Raw genomic sequence first — 18,350 nt, 5'->3', positions numbered from 1 at the left:
TGCCCTCTCTCTAAAGACGTTTCATCCAAGGCTTGGTGCTGGGTGGTACCTAACTTATCTGAAAAACCGAACAGTGTAATGTACTGGCACAGGGGTTGCAAACCCGTGGCCCTGGGGTACATCCGGCCCTCAGGTAGACGCTGTCCCACACAGAGTGTTTTTAGAAAGTGAATTAGTTGCCCACTCAAGAATTCAGATTGCCAGTTTCTCTTTCAAAACACGGGAAGAACTGGTCCTATGACATCTGCGTCCCTGCCCAGCATCACCGCTGGCCCTCCAGTCCGTCAGTTCCCACCCAGTCTGCTCTGCCAGGCTGTTTGCTGCCTGGCCCCCAAGAGATCTCTGAGTTTTGACTCCTGTGCTGTAGCGCCTGCTGGTGGACTGCATTATTTAGGCAGGTGGTCCCCCCTCATTTCAAAGCGGGCTTTCCATAGACAGCAGTGCAGACCAGGGCTGCCCAGCCCTGGCTGGATATCAGAATCCCCTGGGGCGCTCTGATCCAAATACCAGCATCTGGGCTCCACCCCGATCAACTGAATGCAACTTTCTGGGGGCGGAGCCTGAGCAAAGGTGTATTTATAAAAGTCACCAGGTGATTCAAAGGTGCAGAGAAGGTAGTGGGCCACCGGCTTAAAGCAAAGGATGCCTCGGGCGGCAGGATTTCAGGCAGACCATGGGCAGAGCTGGGCGTCAGCCGCCTGGGTCCCTGCCCCGCCTGCAGGCCACTGGTGGGGATGAAGAAGACTGACTGCCCTGTTTGGACATGTTTCTGCCCAGCTGTCTGGAGGGCGATGTCTGAGACTAAGGGAGATACATCAAAGGCAGCCAGAAGATGACCCCTGAGAGGCCACCGCGCTGGCCTCTGGCAGACCATCAAGAACCCGAAGGCTCAGCTGCTCGCCCCGACACGATGGCCCCGCGGACCGGACCAGCGCCTCTCACCTGAAGAGCTCGCGGATCTCGCGGCTGTCAGCCTGGAAGGGGATGTTCCGCACCAGGATCTTGGAGGTTGTCTGCTTTCTGGGCACTTGTTTCTTCCGAGCGGAGGTCAGGGCCGGCCTGGAGGGTCGGCGGAAAGGCTTCAGGTTATTTGGGGCCTCGGCAGCTGCTGCCCTCTGCTGACTCCACCGGCCCCCTCCCCCCACCAGCACCGATGCTCTTGTCCTCTGTTCAGGTGAGGGACTCGAGGGCTCTGCGTGGACGCAGCTGAGAGGAAAGGGGAAGGAGGCGGGCCCCCCTGGGTGGCACACAGCCTAATTATCTTCTCTCTCCAGCAGCTGTGGATGTCCCGTCGGCACATCCTGACCTGGGGTGTCTGCTGCCTTTCATCTGAGACACTCAGGGACTAAAGAACTCTGATGGGGGGTGGGGGCAGTCTCTCCCTAAACCCAGTCTCCTCTGTCTCTTTTTTTGCAGGTGCCCGGAAAGACGCCAGCTGTCCCAAGGCCTTGTTGGAGACATTTCCTCACGAACCCGAAGCGCAGCATCCAGGGGCCTGGAGCAGTTTCTAACCATGGAGGGGGGTCAGGGCTGTGAGACGAAACTCTCTCTACCTGAGGTTCAAGGCCATCCCTAACCTGTCCCCCTGCTCTTCCAGGGAAACCCTCCACTCCATGGAAGCAGGGGAGGGTCACGAGCACAGCCATGAGTTGACAATATGGGTGTGAATACCGCATCGGCCACTTAGGATCTGTGTGACCTTGGACAAGTTATTACTTGGCCTCTCTGGGCCTCTCAACTGTAAAACAGGCCTAATAACAGTGCCAACCTCATCGGATTGTTTGAGGATTTCATGAAAGACACGTCAGAACACTCTGCACTGTGCCTAGCACAGGGTAAGCGTTCCATAAACGGTAGCTGAGATGATGAGGACGGTTATGACTCACTTCCTTTAAGTCTGCTCTAACTGTCTCCACTAAAATAGCAGCCCACTCCCACTCCCACCCCTGGCTCCGTGTTCCTGGCACTCATCACCATCCAAGAGCATATTACATATTCAGTCATGTTTCTCTTTACGGTCTGTCCTCTAGGGCCGTGCTGTCCGACACGGCAGCCACCAGCTGCACGTGGCTAACAGTTAAATCGATATTAAAATGACACAAAATTAAAAATTCAACTCCTCGGTTGCTGGGCTAGCCAGCCTCCAAGATGGTTCCCAATGGTTTCTGCCTCTTGGTATTCATGCCCCTTGTGTACTCCTCTCCTGCTCTGAGACTAGGTCATAAAAGACACTGCCGCTTCCTCCCTCTTCTCTCTTGGATCACTCGCTCTGGGGGAAACCAGCTGCCTGGCTGTAAGGACACTTGTGCAAGCCTAGGGAGAGGCCAACGTGGTGAGGAACTGTGGCCTCCTGCCAACAGCCATGTGAATGTGCCATTTTGCAGGTGAAGCCATCAACCCCAGTTGAGCCTTCAGATGAGACTGCAGCCCTGGCCAACGTCTTGACGGCAACCTCGTAAGAGATGCCAAGACGGAACTTCCCACCTAAGCTGCTCCTGAATTCCTGACCCTCAGGAACTGTGAGATTATAAATGCTTGCTGTTTAAAGCTGTTAAGTTTTGGGATACTTGGTTAGGTAGCGATAGATAATTAACACAGTGGTAGCTGCCACGTTTCAAGAGCTCAAATGCCATGTGTGGCAAGGGGCTACCACGCTGGGCAGTGCAGATGTAGAACATTATAGGATGTTTTCATCATCGCAGAAACTTCTATCAAATAGCGCCGCCCTAGAATGTAAACCCCATGAGGAATCTCCCTCCCCAGCTCCTGGGAAGAGTGTCTGGTGCCCAGTAGGCTTTCTGTAATTTTTTGCTGAATAAAAGAAAAACTAAATGAACACTGCCTAGGAATTGAGAGCCTGCAAGGTGACTTCAGCCTGACTCCCTGGAGTCAGGGGACTGAGAAGACAGACCGGCACCACTGGCTGAGTGATCACGTGCTGGCCATGTGCTAGATGCTTCATGCACAACCTCCAGTTTTCACATTTTACTTTACGGGCAAAATCAGCTGCCCAAGGTCACACAGCCTCTGGATTAGAACCCAAAGCTGCAGGGCACAAAGCTTGGACGCCCCTCCCCACTCTTAATTCATGGCTCAAGAATGCCCGTTAGCTTCTGGGGGCTCCCACACCAAGCCTTCTTCTGGCTAAGGATGCTCAGCATGGAATGGACTGGGATGGGTGGACACCACCAGAGGTGGCCGAGGCTGGCTTCACAGGTAGCATTAAAAAACAGAGAGAGAAGGAAGAGATAGCGGCAGCTTCAGGTCAGCTCACTGGCAGCTAATCTGCTCAACGACCACAACAAATGACCGACTTGCTGAAAACCATCACATAAACATCTTAAACCAGCCCAAGGATTGTTAGAGGCAGTCATTTCATCACCTGAGGCGGACAGATGGGATTGACAATGACAACAATGATAAAGGCTGACCCCAGGTACACGTTACATGCCAGGCACTGTTCAAAGCACCTCCAATGTATTAGTTCAATTAGGACTTGCAAGGGTGAAGATGTAGGGGCAAAACTAAAACTCCCAAGAGACCTCCACTACTTTAGGAAACTGGTCATTGGGTCCAGTGGTCTGTCTCCATCTCTAACATCTACTGAACCTCTTTCAAATTAAGTGGAGGCTGTCTCTGGGCACCGTTGTCCAGCTCCAAGAAAGCAAGCCCCATAATGCGAGACGTCTAGGTTTGCTCACTGCTTCTGGTTTGTCCAAGGCTCCAGCAACTTGCAAGTCTCCCTGGGTTTATTTATAGGGCCAAGATAAGTGGGTTTTGCTAGCTTCTCCCACCTGTGTTCCTTTTGTTATAATAGATGTGTACTAACACGTTTACTCCGGGGACTGGCGTGGTCCCAGTTTACCAGGGAAATGGGTATCGGAGCTGGCATGTGGGACACCTGCTTAATTAGGAAGGGGTCCCAGGGTGAGGGGGGGTTGGGTCGGGGAGGATGTTCAAAGACCATGAGACACCCTCCAGGGCAGCGGCACCAACACAAAAGGGACGGACTCAACCCAAGGAAGAGGGGGCAGGGGAGACTCACTTGGTGGCTCGTTCTGAGATCCTGACTTCCAGCTTGTGGCCGTCCATGACGTGACCCTGAGAGATGAGACAACACAGCCTGTCCCTCTGTCCTCTTAGAAGCACTCACCCGTAGCCCTGTCCTTCACCGGAGAGGGCTTCGGCTGAGTGAGGGGAGAGAGAACTTCGAGGGGGCACTGACTGTTCCCAGGAGACAAGCCCGCTGGAGTCAAGGACAGAGGAGGGCTTTTCCTGGAAGTGGTTCCCGCTGAGCCCGAGCAGCAGCTGGTGCTTACGGAGACCCAGCCTTCCAAGTCCTCTGGAGCCACGAGTGGGCCTTGACCTTTAAGCCATTCAAGGGGCACAGAATTTTCCATTGTTTATAAGCATTTTCAGGCAAAGTAAGCCCCTTTGGTCTGGCTTGCAGAGAGAGAGTTTGGTTTGGATTGTATGCTGTTAAAAAAAAAAATTCTAAATCACAGCAGAGATGCATCTAAAGCTAGGCTCTTAACATGGGTCCCTTAAGGCAAAACTGGTGTATTAGCAAAATTACCCTTGAAAATCCTTTAAAGTCTCCCATAAAATACAGCGCACGTAGCTTCGTATAAACAGTTCTTTGCGGCAATATGCCCGTATGTAGCACACAGCGAGGCACAGAACATTAACTCTAATGTGTGCAAGGTAGAATCTGACAGGCTCCTGAATTACACGGAAGAGAAAGACAGACCACTGGGCGTGCAGAGCTGAAATCCAGTTAAATGAGTACACAGCATCTAATGACAAAGTTGGATTTCTAGTGTCTCTTGAAAAAACAACAAACAAAACAAAAAACCAGAGAAGATCTGGTATGGCTGGGGCCCACCTGCCCGTCAGGCAGTAACTGGCTGAGGCCAAGAAGTGGCTGCCCCGTTAGAAGGGGCGCAGGTGCCCAGGTTCTGTTCTGGGTGTTGCTGGCCCTGTCGCTAGTTTACAGCTAGCCTGGCCCCATGGGCATGTGAGGTGGAGAGCAGAGAGACTTTCCAAGTGAGAGCAGAGGCCCCAGAGGCCATGCCTCCCCATCACCCCACCCAAACCCAATTCAGCCCTCCCTGGAGTTGCTTTGGGCCAAGGGGAGGGTCATCAAAATTCTACAAAAACGATCATATCGGCTAAGTGCCCAGTTATATTTCCTATAATCCCCAAGGCCTTTCGCTTGACTAGCAAGCTCTACTGCGACAGACTCCATCACCTGGAGGCTCCCTATAAAGCCAGGCTTCACAGGGAGGTGGGCCGGTATGGGTGCCCTTTTCACCCGGTATCCAGCCCAGCTGTGCAGGTCCAAGCACACGTCTCAGAGAGAATGGGAGCTGGGAGGGCGCGCAGCTTGCTACGCGCTCGCTTGTAAACTTGGCCCTGGTCAACTCCATCTTATGTTGCCGCTGCCTGGATGGCCTGTACAGACACGTGACTTCCTGAATAGGGTTTAAAAGGGATCCTGGACCCCCTGGAGCAAGCGGGCCTCCAGAAAGAAAGAGGCTCGTGAGAAAGCATTGTTCCTTGTCCCCTTCCTGCTATCGAAGGGCCTGGGGACGTGGGGTGTCAGGGAAGGTGCTGAGGACACTGTCCTAAGCTGAGGCCTGGCCCACTTTGGGGCTCTGTTCTGCTCCCTGTAACCTCAGCTCCCTTCCTGCCATCCAGGGCCCTGATCTGTCCCTGTGCTTCGACCTAGCAGGAGAGCATCGCTCCTTTCTCAGTAGGACATAAGCCTGTGTCCCAAACACCTCTGCGTTCAGCCCCCTTCTCCCCACTTTCACTGCGTCCACCCTGACCTGTGCCTGGAGGACTCAACGGTCTCCAACCTGCCCTCCTATGATGCACCCTCCACACAGCAGCTGGAGAGATTGCTCTGCAGCAGAAATCAGATCCTTCCCCAAAGTGCTCCAAGCCCTCTGATGGGATCGCACTGCCTCTATGTTGAATTCCACGGTCCATAAAAGGTCTGCAAGATCCAGCTCCACGTACCTCCCGCCCTGTCCCCTGTCCCTGCCACACGGGCCTCTTTCTGCTCCTCAGACACAGTAAGCTCACTGCTGCCCCCGAGCCCCTGCCCCAGACCCTTTGCACGTGTTGTTCCGAGACCTCTGTGTAGCTGACTCCTTCTTGTCAATCCGGTGTCAGCCCAACTGTCACGTCCTCAGAGAGGGCCTCTCCTGACCACGCGATCTAAAGGAGCCTTCCCCTCACCACAGTGTCTGCTTTATCTGCCTCCGAGCACTTCTCATGACCTGGTCTTGGCGTATTTCTTCAGAGGTCTGCTTCACCCATCTCCCTGAGGTCTGGCACAAACCAGGCTCTTGATCAAGAGTTGCAGACTGAAGGAATGCCTTGTAGTGACTGTCGGGGGCTGAGGAAGGTTCAAGGCCGTGGGTCACGGTCCCCTAGGGAACTGGAGAAAGCAATGGGCCTGGGAAGATGTGGGCTGATCTGCATTCCCACTCAATTTCAGAAGATTGACGGGATACCGCCCCATCTGCCTCGTGCCCCTGTGGACCTCGACTGAGAATCCCCACTTACCTGGAGCTGTTTGAGAGCTTTCTGGGCCTGCTCCGGTTTCCTGTATTCCACGAATCCAAACCCCATGGACAGCAGCGCTCCTGAAAGAGAGAGAGGTGGGAATCGTACTGGGGCGCCAGGCAGGGAGGAAAACAAAGAAGGTGCACCAGACCAAGTTCAAAGGCTCCAAGGGGCCCCTGGACGGCCCCTCGACATTCTCATTTCTTCATGCCCCTCTTTGTTCCCAAAAAGATCCCAGCTCCCGGCTGGCCATTTATTACCAGTCGTCTTGAAGAATCAGCCAGCGAGGTTATATAGCCGCCACCTGAGGCCCAGTTGACTATTAATTAACAGATGATCGACGTGATAATTAACTTCATAATAGAATTCCACCTTTGGGAGGGAGGGATGACCATGGCCACGACAGGCGGCAAAACCTCTACCCAGGCAGTCCCCTGCTTTCATACATAATGCATAATAGGAACACATGCATCAAAGTCAAGCACGTCAAGGGCTTACTCTTTACAAAGTATTTCTGACCACCCAGTTACACGTGGTTCCTGGGCTTCAGACATAAGGTTGGGACAGGGAGGCTGTGACCACCTCGTTAGAACTCCTCTGGTTCCCTATTGCTGGGTCGTGAGTAGCAAGAGTTCAGATAGCCAGGGGTATCTCCAAAATTTATAGAGAACTCTACTTCCTGACTGTAAATATGTATAACTGGGGGCACACAAGAATAAGGCCTCTAATTACACCTTGCTCTTTGACACAAATGTGATGCATGCCTCCACCCCCGCGGCTCATGCTGATTTACTAATTTTACTATTTTTTTCACAGTTGAACTCAAAGAGGGTCGGCTCAAGGCTGATGGGCCCAAATGAGGCTCAGAGTTCACCACTGTTGACCCAGCAGTCCTCATCTTTGTCTGTATCGTTTGTGAGGCTGTGCCCCTGCTTGTTTGCATTTCTACTCACAACTATGTGTTATAAAACGAGGGCCCAGGGCTTCCCTGGTGGCGCAGTGGTTGAGAGTCCGCCTGCCGAGGCAGGGGACACGGGTTTGTGCCCCGGTCCGGGAGGATCCCACATGCCACAGAGCGGCTGGGCCCGTGAGCCATGGCCGCTGAGCCTGCGCGTCCGGAGCCTGCGCTCCGCAACGGGAGAGGCCACAACAGTGAGAGGCCCGCGTACCGCAAAAAAACAAAAAAACAAAAAAAACCTGAGGGCCCAAAGCAGGAAGAAATTCCACAAACAGCCCAGACACGGTTCTGCGGGCGACAGGAAGGAGATTCAGACAGAACGGATGGCTGGTGGGTAGCGCCACCCCGTGGTGACTTTCAGTATTTGTTTGCCAGTGGATATGTGAAAACTGTTCTGAGGGCCAAGGCTGGAGGGTCTGTGCCCGTAGGGTATTTAAAAAGCTCATTAAGATGGTGTTAAAGGCAACTACAGAGTCAAGTTCATTGCCGATTCAGTGACGCTGTGCAGATCCATTCTGCCCTTCTCCTGCCCTGAAACGCTGATGTCCATAGACAGCATGACTTGGGCTCCCCGGCCTTCTGGTTTCCTGTTCGGTTTACCCAATGGAAAGGTCCGATCTGACGCAGGCGGGTGGAGGAGGGAGAGTTGGGGGCCCCGTTCTTTCCACACACCCCATCGCCTACCCGCTTTGGCGTGGTTCTGGCAGCGCCAGTGTCCAACCCACACCCTTGGCTCTGCTGGGGCCCTTCTTCTGTGGCTCTGGTCACACCACTCCCTAGCCGCGGCCTCTGGGCTCCGCAGGGGAGGGGCGTTCTCCCACATGATCCACTGCCTCGACATTCCCCTGTGGGTCCCCTCAGCCCAGCCCATAACCTGGGCACTTGGCCCCTTTACTACAAACATCTCCTTGACAACCCCCGCTGAGTGTGCTCTCTGGTTCCTGCTGAGACCCTTGCTGATAACAGACACCATCTAGATTCCCCCCAAGCTGTGATGGATGAGCCCCAGAGAGCAGGGCTCTCAAATACAGGCTCTTTAAAAAAGACAGTGTAGCTTCAAGAGCTGCCCATGACACTGAAAGATCAGATAACAGTTCTAAAGCACCCTGAAGAGCGCTCCCGAGGGCCGAGAGGCAGTCTCCACGGAGCGTCTGATTGTGGAGAAGGGCACGGTGACACTACAACCTGCAGGGACAGCCCTGGATGGAACTGGCGACCCCTCTGCCAGCCTGTCTCACCCGCCAGACTTCAGGGGTCACCTCTTTTTCTGAACTCCGTCCCCAGCCCCCCCAAACTGGGCCTTCATGTCGTTCACTAGGTGCTTAGCTGCCTTTCCTTGTAGTCCAAACTACATCTGTGGTTCCTGGTGAACAGGGATGTTATGGTTTGAACTGTGCCCAGCCCCGCAGTGTGCGTTAAAGTCCTAACCTGCACATCTCAGAATGTGACCGTATTTGGAGACAGATCCTTTGCAGAGGTAATCAAGGCAAAACTGAGGTCATGAGGTTAAGTGCTAATCCAATATGATCGGTATCCTTACAAAAAAGAAAAGGGGTGGTGGTGAACTCTGAACACAGGACAGGTGCACACGGGAGAATGCCATGTGAACATGAAGACAATCACTTACAGGCCAAGGAGAGAGGCTGCAACAGATCCTTCCCTCACAAGCACTCAGAACGAACCAACCCTGCCCACACCTTGATCCTGGACTTCTGGCTCCCAGAACTGTGGGGTAATAAACTTCTGTGGTGGAAGCCACCTAGTTTGTGGTGCTTTATTATGGCACCCCTAGCAAACGAATACAAGAAACCCCCCAAATTCTATGCCACCTGTCTGCTTCAGACCCTCCAAGGCTCCTCTGGCAAAAAGCCCAGACTCGGGCTTCCCTGGTGGCACAGTGGTTGAGAGTCCGCCTGCCGATGCAGGGGACACAGGTTCGTGCCCCGGTCTGGGAGGATCCCACATGCCGCGGAGCGGCTAGGCCCGTGAGCCATGGCCACTGAGCCTGCGCGTCCGGAGCCTGTGCTCTGCAACGGGAGAGGCCACAACAGTGAGAGGCCCGCGTACCGCAAAAACAAACAAACAAACAAACAAACAAAAAAGCCCAGACTCCTCTGCCTGGCAGAAAGCCATTCTGTGATCTGGACTCAGCCTACCTTTCTAGGTTCCTCTTCTGCCTCTTCACTACATTCCCGACCTGCTACTACGCCCTCTCCCGCCTCTGTCACCCACACCCGGCTCCCACCAGCTGACTGCAAGTCGCGGTCTGACATGGAGACCCCTGGCCTGGGCTCCTGTCCAGCCAGGGCCCCCTCTACCAGACCCCTTGTTGCTCTGTGCTGTAACCACTAGCTCATTAGTCTCTCAGGACACAGCCATGGGACAGCCCACGTGGCCTCCCTACAAGTCCCGCCAAATTGAAGGGATGGGGACCGCACAGCTGTGAGAAAGCAAGCAACAATGGCATATCGTGTGCAGGAAGCCAGGACTGGAGAAGAAACAGGGAGACGCCAAGGGACTCGTGGCAACGCCTGAGGCTGACAGGAGAGATGAGGGTGGGGTCTGTGTGGCCCAGGCACCCAGGGGCCAGTGAGGTGCGTGGCTGATGACTCAGTGGAATGTTCCGGATGTTCTACATTGGGGTCATTTCTCTTGGAAGGGAAGAGGGAAAGCCCAAGACGGGTCTGTTCTTGCTCTTCCCTGGGAGATTTCCAGAGCACAGAGATGCTGGGGACAGGGAGAGGCTTCTGCCACGGAACAGTGTCAACCCTGCCAGCCCTCTAATCACACTGCTCTGAAACCACCCAACAGTCCAGGGTGTCAAAGGGTCTAGGTTCAGAAGAATCTGACATGCATGGCTGCTCCCACCGGAAACCAGGAGTCTCCAGGGACCCAGAAAGGAGGACCATTTTAGATGAGCCAAACGAGAGAGCGTGGGGCTGCCAATGCTTCAGAATGAAAGAAGACCCTCAGATTAAGCAAGAGAGAGGTACCCTTACCCCCTACCCAGAGCGACACTGTTTCTTTCAGAATTGTTCCTTTCTGACTGAGATCTCCTGCGAAATACCTGCTTTGTTCTTCTTCTTGGAAATGGAGCAGCTCTTCACCACACCCACTTTGGAAAACACCTGCAAGAGAACGTTGACATGTATTATCAGAGTTTCTGGGCGAATCCCGCAACCTAGTGTAGGCGTGTCTTGAAAGACAGAGGGGACCAGGCAACTGCAGGCATGGAGAGAGCAAGAGTAAGAGCAGAGCTAACCCTGGATGTGCTTCCGTGGCCAGGCCCTGGCCCGAGCCCTCTGCCTGCGTGAACTCATCCAGCCCTTGCAGTGATTCTACCAGGTAGGTGTTACTACCCGGTAGACTGACCCATTTTGCAGATGACAAAACTGAGGCTCCAAGGGGTTAGACATGCACACCCAGGGTCACAGAGCTGGGAAGCCCTGGAGCTGATATTTGGATCCAGGCGCCAGAGCCCAGGTTCTAAACACCATGCAGGTGGGGGTCCTGGCCAGACACTAGGCTCCCCAAATTTCCCCTAATATCATCTCAGGGGTCCCCAAAATATCTGGAGGCACTGGATCATGGCTTACTTTAAGTAGCTTGGACGGTCCCTTAGGGTTCCCTGTAAGGGCCACTGGGCTGGGTCCTGGCTCCCAGTGTCCAAGAAGGACCTGGGACACTGAACGGTCCAGGGAATCACCGAGGGTCATGCAGTGGGGAAGCTGGGCTTACATTTAGAAGCTTGGAGTCCACTGACCCCAGTCCTGACCCTCTCACTGCCCCTGTACCTAACGCCAATTAATGTTTAAAACTTCCGGGCTTCCCTGGTGGCGCAGTGGTTGAAAGTCCGCCTGCCGATGCAGGGGACACAGGTTCGTGCCCCGGTCCGGGAAGACCCCACATGCTGCGGAGCAGCTGGGCCCGTGAGCCATGGCCGCTGAGCCTGCGCGTCCGGAGCCTGTGCTCCGCAACAGGAGAGGCCACAACAGTGAGAGGCCAGCAAAAAAAAAACTTTCAAAAATCCCATTCTGCTCTATTTTTCTCTTTACTTTTTTTGTCTCTCTTGCTAGAATTTGAGAACTGACCAGTGCGAATTCCTGTCCTTCTGGCTCACTGTGGTGTCTTCCACGGCACACACAGGGCCCAGGGAGAGGCAGGTGCCGGTCACTGTTCACCGACTGAGTGAAGGGGAAGCAGGGGGGAGGGGGGATCCGGACCAGCAAACAAGAACCGCACGCAGCTGACATCCACTGACTCCCTTATTCCAACTGTCAGACACTTTACTTGAATTATCTCATTCATTCTAATCAGATCTTCCAAACAGCTCCACAGAAGATTCTAGTAACACCCCCTTTTTACAAATGGGGAAACTGAGGCACAGAAAGGCTAAAGGACCAGCCCAGGGTCACACTGTCAGTAAGGAGTGAGGCTGGGACCCAAGTCCAGGCAGACTGACCCTTAAGCACAACTCTCCGCTCAGGATGCTGTTAACAGGAGCCCTGTGAGCTGGATGCTGCGCCCCACAGTGCCTCGAATGGGCTGTGTGACTGCAGGTCGGTGAACTGAGCTCTCTGAACCTCAGTCTTCACATCTGTAATACGAAGAACCTGGACTAGATCATTTTGGCTGTACCTTCCAGCTCCAGAGTTCTTTAATTCCAAGGATGCTCTTAGGCTGAAGCTTGGGCACATCTTCCAGGAAAAAAATGGTTCCCGTTGACAACATCCCCATACCAGATACAGGGGGGCCAGCACAGCAGAAATAGAAAACAAACCCTCCGCAAGCTGGTTTGACCTCTTCAAAGCTATCTAGCCTTTGGACATTACTAGTGTGTGCCTGTTTGTAAAAGCAAACTCAAACCAGACCAAAACGGATTCAGGAAGGAGCCCAGGAAAAGTCCAAGGGTGGGTTTCCCATTGCCCCAGAGGGCGGACCTCTGCCCTTAAAATGCTGCTGCTTTTGCCAGGCACCTCTGCTGCCGTGGTGGCTTTTCTAACTGGCGAGTGACAGTCACATTGGAGATGTAGCCAGAGGGTCCCAGCGTGCAGGCTCTGACCCCCTGCTTCACCTTGACACCCTGGGCTTTCCCGCCCAATGCAGGCTGGCCTCCTTTCTACCCATCCACCACCTTCCTGCCTCTAGGACTCAGTGGACCCCATCTCCCCTCTTGAATCCAGCTCTAGGATTTCAGAGCTCAAAAGAATTTGCAGAAACCAATCAGTTCAATCCTCACGGCCTTCTTCCTTTCCAGAACCAGTTCATGGCTGTCAGGCTGCCAATCACCAATTCATGCATTAAAAAAAAAAAAAAAAGGCATCGAGCATTTATTCTGTGCCAAACCCAGTTTAAAGAAATGGAGACTCTCCCCATGGACAGTTCTCAGTCCACTGGGGGAGCTCACAGACCCCAGTCCTTTGGCACTAGAATCCCCATTTCCAGATCTCTGGCCCAATTCCTTCTAGAAGCCCCCCAGCACCTATCACTTGGCATTTTCCCAACGTGTACTTGGAGTTCCCCATCCTTTTCCCCTCTGCCCCCTTCCTATGAATGCAAAACTCTCAGCCCATTAGGGACTCCAGGCAGGACTGCCCCTCCTCCAGATTCACTCAGTGCTGTGTCTTCTGCATGTTCCCACCAGGCCAGGAGGGTGTGCTGGCGTTTACTTCTGGGTGGTTACTCTCGCAGACACCACCTGGGGAGGGGCCTTGTTTTCTGACTACAGCTCTCACACCGCATCCCAACAGGTCCCCTTCGAGTGCACGCGGGCGCCCCTGCCAGCCCCCAGACTGGTCTGGCCAGGGCTCCGATCTCCGGGTGAGATGTCTACTGGACAGCTCGGTGGAGGTGTCAATGCAGTGGCTGTTGGCTGTTAATCTATACGCTGCCACGAGTCACTAGTCCAGGCAGGATAAACACAGTGACATCAGCAGACTGGGTCTCCCGCCCCACCCACCCCGCCCACTCCTTCTGGGCTGAGCGGTCACTCACCCCCTTCAGCGTCTCCTCGGTTGTGTCGAAGTGGAGATTTTTGATAAACAGCGTGCACCCAGGAAGGCTCTCCTCCTCCTCTTCCTCCTCCATCTTTGCTGAAGTGTCGTGTGCTTCTCCCTCTGTCTGCTTTTCACCTTCTGGGGTCTCGCCGTCTGCATGGGCACCCCCCGACCAAAACAAATCTGTTAAATGATGCCTTATCTGCCTAAGCCCTGGGACCTAAAGCACAGAACCTGCCAGACCCAGGGTGTTCTGTCTCCGAGTGGGCAGCGTCAGGAAGGGACAGCTTGTGCTGCGTTTTAGCAACTGCTGGGGGGTGGGCTGAGGGAGGGGAGAGACCGCCGTGCTTCCTGCCTCTGTTTTAAAGAGAAAAGAGTATGAAGCACAGACCAAAACCCAGGAGCCTTCACTTAGACTGACCCACATTATATAACCCATATAATTTGAACCTCAAAATAAATTACTGTGAGCTGCAAACGTAAGCGACATGTTCTTTTTCCTCAAAAACCAGCACTTAGCGAACTTTCAAAATAAAATGCAACTTAAAACTGCAAAAATTACAGAATGGGAGCAAAACTCAGAATCTTCTAAATACCCCTTGAACCTAAGGGATGTTACGTTCATTTAAAATCCCCAATATACATTACTTCAGGAAGCATACACATAACAGTATGTTTTCATCTCCACAAAATATATTCAATTCAGAGTTACATGTAACAGCGAAAAACTGAAAAAAAGACAAAAACCCACTATATTCATAAACAAGAGATCTGGAGAGTTATACTGCCACCAAAGGCTAGACTAATATGTAGTTAAAGATGATGTTTCCGAAGAATGTTTAAAGACGTGGAACGATGCTCGTGACAGAAAAATTAAGAGAAAAATGAAGGTGCAAAACAACATACGACGTGACCCCAATCACGTCCTGTACCCAGAGCTTACGAGACACATACGCAAGAAGAGAAAATAACGTGCTCCTGGTTATGTCTGGAGACTGTGATTACAAAGGGCTCCATCCTGTCACTCCCACCCCTGTGACACGCCTACTCTGAAGAAACAGCATTGCAGGAGGGAAGGACAATCGTGAGGCTGTGAGTTAGCAGGGCGGGCATGTGGCTGCAGCTCAGGATGGAGCCCTGGTGGAGAACGTGGATGTCACCCAAGGGTGCCAGAAGCCTCACGAGGTTGGAGGTGGCATCGTGACCTCTTGAGAAGTTCCGCTGCTGGAAAAATGTGTTCCGTTTGGGTCAACCTCCCCAGTTTTTCACATGATTGGGGCCTGGGGACAATCATCTTTTCCCCCACATTCAAGCTCTGGAAGCTCCTCCCGTACCCCCCGGGGAAATCAAACTCCATCTCAGCCATTCTCAAAGATGCCCACCCGCTCCCACCCTCATGGTTCTGAGCATGTGGCCCCGACCCTCCCCTCAGGTCTGAGCCCCCTGCACGTGCCAACCTGGAGCGGACGGGGACGCTCCATTCTCTCGTGCCCACTTGCATGCAAGTAGTTCAAGGCCAAGGGAGCTTCTGGGGCTTCAAACCCGTCCCCCACGCTCTCACGCTGAGCACAAGAGCCCTCTCCATCACCCCGGTCCCTTCTGATGCAAGCCTATTGCTGGCCAGTCCTAACTGAACTTCAACTGCTTTGTCATAAAACAACCCTTTCAAGCCCTAATGGAAAAGAGCCACAGTGGGGATGTTGCCGGTTTCACATCAGCTGAACAGGCAGCCTTCACCCTTCACACTCCCTCGGAGGTGAACCCAGAATCCAGACTCTCGCTCCAGAACAAAAAAGAAGAAATCTACATAAAGGCTCCTTCCCCCACCCAAGAAACGAACGCAATTTACCCAACAGGGGACTCCGTGGTGTGGCCATTTGTCCTCAAAACCCAACTTTCAAAGCAAAGCAGGGTAGAAGAAGTATTAGTAATGATGGGGAAGCAAAACTAAGCAGACAGGCTAAGACCCCAGGTTCTGAATGAGAACTTCAATGGAAAGGAAGACCATGCCCCTCAGCTGCGAAAGACACCCACCCCACGGGCTCGCCTCACGTCTGACGTCTCGGAGATAAAAGGAGAGAGGAAGGGATGCCAATCGAAGCAGACAGGCTAAGACCCCAGGTTCTGAATGAGAACTTCAATGGAAAGGAAGACCATGCCCCTCAGCTGCAAAGGACACCCACCCGATGGGCTCGCCTCACGTCTGACGTCTCGGAGATAAAAGGAGAGAGGAAGGGATGCCAATCGAAGCAGACAGGCTAAGACCCCAGGTTCTGAATGAGAACTTCAATGGAAAGGAAGACCATGCCCCTCAGCTGCAAAGGACACCCACCCCACGGGCTCGCCTCACGTCTGACGTCTCGGAGATAAAAGGAGAGAGGAAGGGATGCCAATCGGATGCCCCACTGCGTGCGGGGACTGGGCTAGGCCTGCGAGAATGCTATCTCACCGCCGACCATAGCAGCTGCATCACAGTAAACCGGTGGTCTATGGAAAGTTCTGGAGTTCGCTGCATCTGAACTGTAAACCTCAGGCATCTTCAGGTTGGAAGAGAGGTTCATGGGAGACTGAAAAATTTTTTTTGTAGAGAAAAGAATGGGGGGGATGATGCTGACTGGAAGAAAACCATGCTGGTTTAAGGGGCAGCCCGTTCGCGGCACCGGCCAATTGCTGTCACGGGGGCAGATCAACCCAAGTGTGGTCAGGTGTTCAGAGCTTTCACGAGAAGCTGAAAGTCCAGCTTTTCATGGGAAAACCCACTTTTTTTTTTTTTTTTTTTTTTTTTGCGGTATGTGGGCCTCTCACTGTTGGGGCCTCTCCCGTCGCGGAGCACAGGCTCCGGACGCGCAGGCTCAGCGGCCATGGCTCACGGGCCCAGCCACTCCGCGGCATGTGGGATCTTCCCAGACCGGGGCACGAACCCGCGTCCCCTGCCTCGGCAGGCGGACTCTCAACCACTGCGCCACCAGGGAAGCCCGGGAAAACCCACATTTTAAAACTCTTGGCAACTAACTCAGCGGCATGTGGCTTCTGTACCAGGCAGTGGTCAACAGATGGATTTAAACCAGCTTACGCGCCTTTGTGCTCTGCTGCCCACTTCCAGCCTGGCAAACCCCAACGACCCTTCCCTCTGCCTCTCCCAAGGGCCTGGAATCCAGCCAGTTCCCAATGTGGCATTCCAGGGATTTGAAGCCTCACAAGGACAAGAGCTCCGGGGAGCCCAGGGGCTGTGAGCAGGGCCAGAGTCCACTCCTTCCTGCCTCCCTGCCCCAGGAGCAAGGGCTGGTCTGCTTCAAAGCACTTATTTCAAAGGTCACAGGCCCCTGGCCAGGAAGTGTGATGTTTGGATTTCGTGACAGAGCTGAGATGGGCTTGCAGTCAGGGTTGGCACCCCAGGAACAGACAGATCCCTTCCCCGGTGGGTGAGCTGCCCTCAGTCCCAGCCCAGGGGGAACAAGAGGGGACTGCGAGAAAGGCCAGGACCTATCACCTACCCGAGTGTGCAGCTGGCCTGGCTCCTCCCACTTCTATTAAGTCAGCCAATGCCCCTGACCCCCAACATCCGGGAGAACACCCAGCTTGAAATAAAAGACACGATTAAATGCAGCCTGGCTTTGCTCCAACAGCACAGAGATGTCCGTTGTTTCTCCAAACCTTTGTGTACCCAGCCACCACCTCCCCCAGTCTGCAACTCCCCCTGGGATGCTGGAAGAGCTAACAAGACAAGGGCATCCCAGTCTCGAGATCTGCTGAAAAAAGGGGGCCTGAAGAAAACGAGAAGGGGGCCCACAGTCCGCAGTCAGGAGGCAGCACAGAGCTGTGAAAACGCACGGCCTTAGAAATGAGAGTGGTCTGGGTCAGGGTCCCGGTGTGTGTGCCCTGGGTGACTGGCTTACCCACGCTGCCTTAGCATCGTCACCTGGAAAATGGAGCTACACACACACATACACAGACTCCTCTTTTCTCTGCTGGCTTCTTTGGAAATTTGAATGTCTGCTACTCCATCCGCAAGCTGGGTCCCCGGTCCAGGGCACCGTTGCCTCTTGTCTGATGACCGGGTGTTCTCCTCACTGGTCTCCCGTCGGCACCTGTCCCTGGCCTGCCAGCTTCTCCCATTCTGTCTCCTCGCCTTCTCCATTCCAGCTGCACCAGCCTCTATTCTGATCTCTGAGCCTGCCAAAACCCATCCCTGCCACAGGGCCTTTGCACTTGCCATCTGTCTCCTCTCCCTGTTCTGCTCATCCCATTTTCCCAGGCCTGGCTTCTTGTCAGGTCTCAGCTCAAACGTCCTCCCCTCAGAGCTCCTCCTGTGCAGTTGTCCCCAGCACAGGCCTGGCCACTTGCCATCAGAGTCCCCTGGGTACCTTTCCTTCAGAGGCCTTACCCCTTTCTGAAATCACCTTATCGGTTCACTTCTCTGTGTCCCCCAATTACAAGGGGAGCTCTCTGAGGATGCGACCACATCTGACTCAGTAACTTCTGCATCCCCAGCACTGGGCCCAGAGAAGATGCTCCAAAACTATTGGTGGATGATGATTTGCTACACAAATGGCACTTAGTGTGACCGACAGGAGCTGTGGGGTCACAGCTAAGAGCACAGACCTGGGAGCTGGTGGCTCTGGGCACAGCCCAGCTCTTTCCAGATGTGTGACTCTGCATAAGTCACTCAACCTCTCTATGCTTCCTTCTTTCCATTCAAAAAAGGAGAAAGACAATCACAGGGTCCACTTGCAAGACAATTATGAGAATTAACGCACAGAAACCCAGATAAAACAGTGTCTGGGCCAGGGGAAAAGGTCAGGAATCCCTACCTCCGCAGG

General features: G+C 53.7%; 1 protein-coding gene across 3 annotated transcripts in view; it reads right to left on the bottom strand.

Annotated features, from left to right (window-relative positions):
* RBM19 (RNA binding motif protein 19) overlaps positions 1-18,350 on the bottom strand; it is a 142,838-nt gene that overhangs the window by 97,529 nt on the left and 26,959 nt on the right. For all 3 annotated transcript variants that reach the window (XM_082641568.1, XM_082641566.1, XM_082641567.1), the window contains exons 17-21: positions 13,529-13,683; positions 10,602-10,662; positions 6,577-6,656; positions 4,046-4,101; positions 943-1,059 (exon numbers count right to left, since the gene is read on the bottom strand). In XM_082641568.1, coding sequence (XP_082497694.1) covers positions 943-1,059; positions 4,046-4,101; positions 6,577-6,656; positions 10,602-10,662; positions 13,529-13,683 — 469 coding nt within the window. The remainder of the gene's footprint in view (positions 1-942; positions 1,060-4,045; positions 4,102-6,576; positions 6,657-10,601; positions 10,663-13,528; positions 13,684-18,350) is intronic.

This window comes from Mesoplodon mirus, assembly GCF_964341445.2.
Source record: "Mesoplodon mirus genome assembly, chromosome: 13".
NCBI lineage: Eukaryota > Metazoa > Chordata > Mammalia > Artiodactyla > Ziphiidae > Mesoplodon > Mesoplodon mirus.
This window is presented reverse-complemented; position numbering and strand designations above follow the sequence as displayed.